At 35.0% G+C, this 10,362-nt stretch overlaps 1 protein-coding gene across 1 annotated transcript; it reads right to left on the bottom strand.

The window, feature by feature from the left end:
- Nucleotides 1–1,821: 1,821 nt before the first annotated feature.
- On the bottom strand, nucleotides 1,822–7,496 carry kng1 (kininogen 1). The gene is made up of 7 exons (XM_055217518.2): nucleotides 7,232–7,496; nucleotides 6,462–6,578; nucleotides 3,479–3,551; nucleotides 2,960–3,129; nucleotides 2,678–2,788; nucleotides 2,383–2,475; nucleotides 1,822–2,273 (listed from the first exon to the last, which is right to left on the bottom strand). Exons 1-7 carry the CDS (start codon nucleotides 7,424–7,426, stop codon nucleotides 2,016–2,018), a joined length of 1,017 nt encoding a protein of 338 aa, XP_055073493.2. The 5' UTR covers nucleotides 7,427–7,496; the 3' UTR covers nucleotides 1,822–2,015.
- Nucleotides 7,497–10,362: the final 2,866 nt, after the last annotated feature.

Raw genomic sequence — 10,362 nt, forward strand, 5'->3', positions numbered from 1 at the left:
GCCACTGAGTGGCAAAAGACAGAGTGGCAGAATTTGTGTACAGTGTGAAATCAGTGAGAACATGGGGAAAACACGTCTAAATTGGAAAAAGCTGTTGTACGATAGACTGTAATAACAGATTTAACAAGAATTCGGAGCTATCGTTTTACAGACTGCCAAGAAACACAGAAAGGAGAAGTAAATAGATTGTCCATGTCAACGTCCACTGACCACAGGTGGGTTGACAAATTGCTAGGGTCACTATCAAGCACAAATAAATTTAATTTTTGCTGATAATTGTCAGTTATACTGACATTTTCGCAGCCACCGGTAGAACAACCAGCATTTTGTTGAATGTTTTGCCACTCAAAGGAGAAGTAAATCAGTATCAGTAGCCAAATGTCAGGTATGTAAAGTTATGGGGGGGAAATCCTATAAAAAATACATTAAATACACATAAATTAATACTCTTATTCTGTGTAATTGCAAAGTTTTGTCAGTGAGCCTTCATTAAAAAAACATCCATTATGATGAGCCTTGTGTTCTACAAAGGAGGGATGGTTTAATAGCGTTAGGCAAGACAAACATATATGTCAGTAAAAGCAATGTCTGACCATATGCCAATATCCACAGACTACTGGTTGTTTGGCAAGTTGTTAGGATCACTTAAGGCCAACTAAATTTAATTTAAGCAGATAATAGTCTGTTTTACTGCAGTTTTTTGCACCAGCCGCTATGAAAACCAGCCATTTTGTTGAATGTTTTGCCACTCAACAGGGTGAGTTCTGGCGTGGTCATGTGAAAAAGTGACGTCAATGCATACTCTCTATATGGGCATACCCTCATGCTGATCAAGTAGACACCTGATTGCTGACAGCTGGTCGTAATTACATGATGGTTTGGCGGATTATTTTAAAATGCTCCTCCCGAACTTTGTTAATAAAAACATAATTTTGTGCTGTTGTCTTTATTCATGTTTCACTCTAAAACTTTGGGAAAAACACAGAGCTTATCACTGTCCTTTTTTACACAGCCATCCAATCACATTAGAGGAGGGGCGGGACAAACACTACATTGACAAACCATCATATTTGTACAACTCAACAATTTAGAAGTTAATGTTACTTGATATTGCATTTTTATATTCAGTAATATTGTTTAAAATAAGATAACTAGTAACATGTTAAAGATATTCCAAATCGCTTCCAAAGGTAAATCACCCAAATAAAGATATTTACTCGTATATTTATAAATGTTTCATATGAATATGATCAATTTAATAAGCACCTTCGTGACTTTCTATTTTAAACACTCCACAAAGGAGTTAGGCTCTTTGCTCTTGAGCCTTATTTTTTTCTTTTCTGTGTCTGACAGTGCAACAGTGTTACAAATATACATGCATTACCACAAATAAAAAATAAAGTTAATAAGTAATTTAAAATGTTAAAAACTGAAAATAACTTATGTGAATGCACTCAGTAAGGTTTTATGTTGTTAATCTTTAGCTGGCTCTTATTTGTTTTGTGGTTTTGGACTTTATGCTGGCAGCTATTGCCCCGAATGCAGAAAGTTTGTTTACTAACTGCTGCCAATTCACAACAAAAATGTTCATCCCTGTTTTTCTCCACACATTCACTATAAAATTGTTCAAAAGCTCTTTCATTTTCTTTTATGTGTATATTTGTTTATTTTAGAAAGATACAGTAGTCTAGTTTTAAAGTAGCTTAGATTTTTATTTACCACTGTTCACAACTCTTTCATAAGTGACCTGCGGCCTCATTTTTGTGTCACAACCAATCGATTAAAAACCATTTGTACCAAACCAAAGTTCAAGAAAGGAAGTTTGGTGTATTCTTTTAATTGTGACATGTGGGACATTGTATCTTGAATAAGTAACATCCACAAATAACTGTAACATCCACAACACATTTAAAACACCATAAATCAAGTTATAAGAATGTTATTGGCATCTCTTTCTTGTACGTTTTCCTCTAATTTCAAATAAAAGACCCAAATACAAACTGTATACAAGCTGTTTAGCTTAATAAATCTTGATCACTGAAAACACCATCTGACACAGTTTTGTTTGTCTGTGTGAGTGCTGTAGTGTTTACAGGAGCAGTCGTGTCAAAAATAGGCTTAAACTCTTTCCAGGGTTTAGTGGGACAGTTCAGTGGTGTATGTGTAGTCGTGCTAATGTTTTCCTTGGATTCTTCTGAAGAATCTTTGGGTGCTGGTTTTGTCAAGGTTCTCAAAGGGGACCAACCTGGTGGCCTTTTAAATCTTGTCAAAGGCTAAAAGAGTATAATATAATAAAAGACTTAATATTTCATATTTTGAAAATTATAAATATAAATGTAGTATAAATTATTTGCAATTGAAATAACTAAATGGGATGCTCACCCTCCTGAAACCTGGTGCACATTCAGTATGCACTTCTGGGACCTCATGTCTCCAAGGGGCTACATCCACAGTTGAGTTACAATGGATGAACTCCTGCATAAACATCAACAATTTTAAGGAAGATGTTAAAATGTTTATTTACTGTGTCCACTGCACTATACTATAAAAACTATACTATAAAAATTACTTGCCATCTTAAATGTTAACCTGTTATCAGGAATTACTGTATACTGTATGTATAGTTTTACTGTATACCTATATATATATTATAATAGCATCTAATTTAAAATCTTACCGGTTCCTCTATGACTGGGTGGCACTCATCAGTAACACCTTTGAATTCTGACTTGGTACAGTTACTCTTCTCCATGTCAAACTGCAATTTATACCTGAATCCAGCAACCACCTACACACAGAAATACCCCACCTTTTTCATAACTCTATGCTTAAACATCTTTAGAGGAAAGGGTGAAAGCAGACACCGATGTGCAGTGGCATTCAATTGGAAAAATTTCTCTTAGGTTCCCGAGTGGCTACCCCACACACTCTTATGAGCGGCTCTGAAGTAAACACTGACCTGTTTTGTTGCTGATGACAAGTCCTTAAAGATGAAAAAGTGCATGTGATTTGTAATGCTGTTGGCTTTAGCCAAAGAATGAATGAGCGGGTCTCTCAGGTCTTCTTGATTTTCAATATTTTCAGGGCAGCCTAGACAAGGTGCAACCTCAGAAACAATATAGGGGTCAGCTGTCGGGGACAGGGTATGAAGATGTAAATTTTGTACATTAGTTCCAAACATACATACATACATACATAAAAAAAAAGAAGGGACTATATTTAGGAGTCTACATACAGTAGTGCTACATTGCAGAAAACACTTGAAAACAGTTTTGATTATTGCCTCAATTCACATTAAACATAAAATATGGCAATTTGTACCTATTTAACCTGTTAAGTTGACTGATCCCCATTGTTTACAAACCATGTATTATATTGGCCATTACCGTATATTGATTATATTGAAAAAAGTAAAGAGTAATAAATTACAATAATTATACAGACACTTATTTTAACAGGTGATCATGGTACAGCATACCTGAACAGTCATGCAAGAGTAACTGTTGACTTGCGTTTGTGAAAAAAACTTCTGCTTGACAGTTTTGGAGTACCTGGAGAATCACACAATCATAGGCGTTATCTAAAAACATTTATTTAAGCAATAAGATATGAGAGACTGAAACACAACATTAATTTATGTACTGATATTTCTGCTGGACTATATACTTTACATGTATAGAAAATATATACAATATGTCATCTATTTTTAATAATTTGTATCTGTGGGTTCTTTTTGGTGACATACACAGCTGTATCTCACATCACAGGTTATACCTGGTATTAAGATGCGTTTTGGTCAGTTGAATCACAAATGGATGAGAGAGACACATGCACGTTCACACCTGGAGTATCTTTTGTCCACTTTCGACTGCCTCTATCCTGATTACTTCAAGGGGATTGTCTATTAATAGGGTCTTCATCATGGACATGTCCTCTTGGAACTTAAAAACTGCATACAGCCGGGATTTCTGAATCGGTCAAAATGTCCAGGATTTGGCTTTTATTTAATACATTTGCCATTCATTGTTTGTGTTTTTGCAATACTTTGACCTTTCCTTTTAGGTCCCGCCTTCTCCCATGCATGCAAACACTGGTCAGACTGCATCTCCATCATTACCCTCAGCACCAAGGCATTGGAAAACGTCTTTTGATTTGAATGAACTTGAAAAGGGAGCTAATTAACATTGTTTTTAGCTCCTTTTTTCAAGTTCATTCAAGTTCCGCAGCCATGGCACAGACCAGAGTAAACATCAAAGTACAAGGTGTGTAGTGCGTTAACTGATAAATACCATCTGCACTGAAAAGTTTTCTTAAAATAATTTTTTCAATTGTTGGATCTACGTAATTTAATTATGTACACCAGTTTAACGTGATTGAATCAAGTTTTTTAAAAATGAAATTAATTTTAATTAATGTTAACTTCATTTTAAGAAAACCTAAGTTAATCATGTACAACCGATGTCCAGAAGTTTTTTTGCAGTGTTTGTAGTACTTTAACATAAAAATTGTTTACATAATGTGATGCAGGAGCAATGCAAAGGCTTTCCCATCCACTTATTTATCTCCAGCAAAAATAACGAGTTATTTTAAAACCACCATGTTTGGTCATACAGTATCATGTTTATTTGAAAAATATATTTTTAATTCAAAACATATTGTGGATTACAAGGTGTGTAGTGCATTAACTGATAAATACCATCTGCACTGAAAAGTTTTCTTAAAATAATTTTTTCAATTGTTGGATCTACGTAATTTAATTATGTACACCAGTTTAACGTGATTGAATCAAGTTTTTTAAAAATGAAATTAATTTTAATTAATGTTAACTTCATTTTAAGAAAACCTAAGTTAATCATGTACAACCGCAATCCACTTATTTATCTCCAGCAAAAATAACAAGTTATTTTAAAACCACCATGTTTGGTCATACAGTATCATGTTTATTTGAAAAATATATTTTTAATTCAAAACATATTGTGGATGAGGCATTAGTTGAAAATGCAATCATGCACAGAATATATTTTCATTTCTTTTTATAGTAATATGAATACAGGATATTGAGGTTTGCACTGAACACAGAAATGCAAACAGTAAAGTTTGTCTGTGTATGGCTGTGTATAATTGTACACTGGAGGAGAAATTGAGTAGTATCGTATCTGAGTAGGTCAGTCAGTGAACAAGGCAAATGTACACAAATGTTATACCCACCTTTTTTAATACAGTGGAGTACTGCAATAAGGTTAGTATCAAATCCAATCATAGTATTCACATAATATCTTTTTATGAAATATTTGAATCACACCCTAATTGGGGGCTGGGCCCCCTAAAATGAAATACCTAGAATTGTTCCTGGTACATTAAGTGACTACTGTATTTTGTCAGACCACCCACTGCGGGTATCTGTCTGCTTTCTGCACCCACTGTCTTTTTTTATAAAATCTAAAATATGGTCACCCTATCTGTTAATAAACATGCTGCCAAAGGTTTGTACATGTATATGTAAGGCCTTACTCAGCTATTTTAGAATTTTTTTCGACTACATCTGAATTTGGTCAAAAGTGGACACTCAAAACATTTAACACCTCATTTACACCTGTATTTAGCGTTGTTCACTTGTAAGTCGATTGACCAAAAAGCATCTTAAAACCAGGTTTAAACAGCCTCACAGTTACTATGTCATGTATTTTAAGATGACTGAAGCATTGTACTGACCAATCAGCATTGAGGACCATAGCAGTTCATTGAAGGCTATTTGTAGTCGTTTTGTGTCTTTTATAGCATTCTTATAGCATTCTTTTAAAGTCGTTTATCTACTTTTTTAATAAAATCATTTGAAACTAGTTAGTTAATTGATACTTATCATTAAATGACAATGTCAATCTTTGTTACATAATAGCCAGCTGACTGTATTATCACTTAAAGGCACAATATGTCATTTTGCCCACTAGAGGTCACTAAAAACAATAACGACAGCAGTGTGGACTGATGGGCGTTGTAATCTTCACCTTCACTCTTGATAGGAATCAATCTGACAACCCTCACATATCATGTTTATTGATGAGATATTGAAATAAAGTTTTATAACCACTGCATTATAATCTAAATCCACAGTTTGGTTTATTAGAAGTTACAAGTACTACTTCCACATACAACGTTACGCAAGAGTGACTCAACAGTACTGCTTTTGAATTTCTCTCGTGATACTTTGATGTCACACTGCAATGGGTTTGCCAAATCTCCAACACACAGTAAAAATCAGAAACTGAGGATAAACATGACATCTTTGACAAGCAACCCTATAAACACGCAGAACGCTGCAAATTCTTTGAATTCAAGCATTGTTAAAAATATGGGATAATGTAAGTACACATGTAAACAAAATAACAATGTGGTATGATTTTTGAAAATTTTAATGCAAAGTCATACATATTGTGCCTTTAAATGACCTCATCAGTTATTACCTTATCCACATGTTGCAGGTAGTCACATTGTTGCCAGACTTTGTCTCCTCCTACAGGACAATCTGTCTCTCTGCTTGTAAACCGCACAAACAGAATTTCCCCTGATTCATTCTGAGCCTGTGATGAATGACAATGTTACATTTACTTTATCAAAAGCAACTCACCAGTACAACATATTTAATCTATACATTTTTTATATTTAAGTATGTGTGTTTCTCCGGAGATCAAATCCATGATCTTTGTGTTGCTAGTGCAATGCTCTACCACTGGAGTCACATGGAAATAGAGAAAAGTAAAATCTGCTTAGATTTTTGAAAGAAGTGTATAATAATATAGAGCAGGTAAAACTAGCAATGTGTAAAATGCTTTTGAAAAACACACACACACACACACACACACACACACACACACACACACACACACACACACACACACACACACACACACTGGTTTCCATGTTTTGTGGGGACATTCCATAGACGTAATGCATTTTATACCGTACAAACTGTATATTCTATTCCCCTTACCTACCCCATTCCCTAACCCTAACCATCACAGAAACCCTCTCCTACTTCACATTTTCAAGAAACATCATTCTGTTTGATTTATAAGCTTGTTTCCTCATGGGGACATCAAAATGTCCCCACAAGGTCACAAAAACACTGGTATTCCTATCTTTGTGGGGACAATTGGTCCCCACAACGTGATAATTACCAGGTACACACACACACACACACACACGCACACACACACACACACACATATCCCACCTTTGTAGCCTCCTTGATGTCATAGAGAGCCAGTAGAGAGCCTTTGGTTAATAACTCATTATGCTTGGAAAGCGCTAAACTTACAACGTTCTCCACACGCTTATCATCACATGGAACCTTGGTGTCTGTTTGACCATGTATGTCAGAACAGCAAACCCAAACTAAAGCAAAAACCAAGAGGTTTCTTTCCACCATTGCGCTAGAGTAGTGAATGTCTGGAGTGAAAGAGTTTAGATGTTCCTGCTGGACTCCTGTCTGTCTCTGTAATGATTTACTCACTGTTATATAGCTCAAGCCTGTGTCTATCTCCACCTATCCAAATACAGGGAAATAAGCATCTGTAATGCTAATGTTTACTTGTTTCATACGCACCCTATAACACACTTTCCTGAATCAATAGCCCAAACCTCTGACAGACAGAAACATTTCCCATATATGCGGTGATGGAACAGAAGCTGATATCAGATTGCATCTCGAAACATTTTTTATGCAGGAAATCTGTATTAAAATGTAATTTTTTTGGGTTTGTTTGTTTTGGCTCAAACATTTGGGATCAGAACTTGTCATTTAAATAAACATTAGTGAATACATTAGCTAACATGAATAGTACTAACTACCAATGAACAATAGATCATTTTATTAATCTTAGTTTGTGTTTATTTCAAAATGTACTAATACATTTTTAAATTAGCATGAGTTAAATAGTTAACTAGCATAAACATCTGCACTGCCATTAACTAACATTAACAAAGATTAATAAATGCTAAAGCATTATATTGGTCATTGTTAGTTCATGTTAGCTAATGCATATAGTGAAAAGTTAACACATACAACCGTATTGTAAAGTTTTACCAGATTTCATGTTTTTTTCATTCATATTATTTTTATCAGATATTTTCATACTATTAACATTTTACAAAGATGTTACAAACAAATCTAGTGCTCTGTGACAGAGACAAAATGCACTGTTCATCAGTGTTAGAAAGCAAAGCTGCATTGAGCAAATTGACAAAGTAAAGCAGTGTGTATTTAAGTGCACACTTTGTCCCTTCCACCTTTGACCTGTGCTGAGTGTTTTCCCCTTTGTTTAAAAAAATATGTAGCAATAAACCAAAGTGAAATCTTGATAATTCAATGTTAGTAGAATTTAGATTAGTTCATTAATATTAAGAAAAATATTTAATCAAGAACTAAATATAAACATTTTAAACAAAATTATTTTCAAAAATTTTAAAGATGTTGTAAAGACCTAAAAATAAATAAATAAAACATTTACAATTAAAATTATGTTATGTAACAGACTGTTGCTGCACTGTAAAAATGTTAACGAAAATTTTGAGTTTACCTAATTTAAACTTACTTTAGCTGCCCATAAATATAGTGTATTTCTGATATAAAACTTTTAAAAATCTGTCAAATAAAATGGTATAAGATTTTCATTTATATATATATATATATATATATGTCTAATTGTTTACCAGGAAGTTGAGGACATTTTAAATTATTGTGTAAACAGCACCTGTTAACCTTTACAAGATGCATTGAAACAAAACCAGAATTCAGAGATGATATAATGAGATGATGATGAAGAGTAAAGGATGTGCATTTGTGTGATTGGTTCTGAAAAATGGAAACTGACCAAATGGAAACTGACCTGTGCTTACTCGCCTGAGTGCAAAACAGGTAGCTGTGGAGTTGCTGCTGTCATGGTGTCATAGACCCAATGTACAACGTAGCATGCCTAACATCATCCTGATCCCACAAGAACAGAGCAAGCCAGGACCGGAATGAGGACCTCGTCCCCCATCACGATGCAGCTCTACGGACCGCGCTCTGGCGAATGAAAACTCCACCGCCCTGCATGAAAGTGGTAAGACTCCGCTCGTTATTGTGAAATGCATTTCATGCACATGTATAGTTTAGCTGCTTCTGTCAGCAAAGAGGGTTTTACATGGGCTAAGTGTATTGAAGTAGTAAGGTTGCACAACTAGAAGCATGCATCTGAACGCTATGGTTAACATTCTAAAGGTTCTCTTAAATTTATCAAAAAACATTCTTACAGTAACATTAGTAGAATGTTTCCCTAATGTTGTCTGCCATTAAAAAATGTCCTTAAAACGTTAACATTAGAAAGGTAATAATTGCATTGTTAGCAGAACATTAGCAGAATAAAAGCAGAAATGTGTCATAGGGAGACAATAGCACAAAAAGTGCGTATAACAAGATACAAGTTTTTATGAGGTGCCCCTAGGGACTTTTTTCAGAATTACCATGCATATACATGTACTTTTCCTCTCACATACATATATGTGACCCGTCACGGAAACCAGGGACACAAGTCGGCAGCACAAGTTTCGAGAAAATGAGAAACAAAGTTTTTTTTTTTCAAAATTTGTGATTTTCGTTTTATTGCAGAATCTGTTAGTTGAGATCACGAAGAAGCCTCTCCATGTTTGAGATTGCAGTTTATGTATATTTAAAAGCGTACATTTTGCGGTTAAAATAGGCTTGTTTTCCGGAGATTCTAGCGTGCAGCGGGGGGCGTCATTGTCTGTGTGTATATTTACATACTGTATATAAGCTTGTGTTTTCGCCTCCGCCCCTAAAGGGAACAGCGTGACTACTGAATAAGGATAGTTCGCCCAAAACTGAAAATAATGTCATTAATGACTTACCATTATGTCGTTCTAAACTCGGAAGACCTCCGTTCATCTTCGGAACACAGTTTAAGATGTTTTAACATTAGATTTAGTCCGAGAGCTTTCTGTCTCCTCCATTGAAAAGCTATGTACGGTTTCCATGTCCAGAAAGGTAATAAAAACATTATCAGAGTAGTCCATGTGACATCAGTGGGTCAGTAAAATTGTGTTGATGCATCGAAAATACAGTTTGGTCCAAAAATAGCAAGAATTATGCCTTTATTCAGCATTGTCTTCTCTTCCGGCTCGAGCGTGAAGTCACATGACTGTAGTGACGTGGCTGCTCTGTCCCTTAGACATGTTTGCTGAGTTTTATTTATTTTTTTCAAACTTATAGCGTGCGTCTCCCCAGACTGTAAATGAAGCTCGGGCGCACAAAACAAAAGAAATATAAAAGAAGCTGGGGCGGAACACATAACAGTCAACCGCATA

This window comes from Misgurnus anguillicaudatus, chromosome 23 (assembly GCF_027580225.2).
Source record: "Misgurnus anguillicaudatus chromosome 23, ASM2758022v2, whole genome shotgun sequence".
NCBI classification, from domain to species: Eukaryota; Metazoa; Chordata; class Actinopteri; order Cypriniformes; family Cobitidae; genus Misgurnus; species Misgurnus anguillicaudatus.

Excerpts from the sequence above, each read along its gene's own strand:
- kng1 (XM_055217518.2), bottom strand. The coding sequence starts at position 7,426 with ATGGTGGAAAGAAACCTCTTGGTTTTTGCTTTAGTTTGGGTTTGCTGT. Across the intron at positions 3,552-6,461 it reads ACCTGCAACATGTGGATAAG|GTACTCCAAAACTGTCAAGC; the intron begins GTAATAACTGAT and ends GTGATTCTCCAG. Across the intron at positions 3,130-3,478 it reads ACTCTTGCATGACTGTTCAG|CTGACCCCTATATTGTTTCT; the intron begins GTATGCTGTACC and ends TGTCCCCGACAG.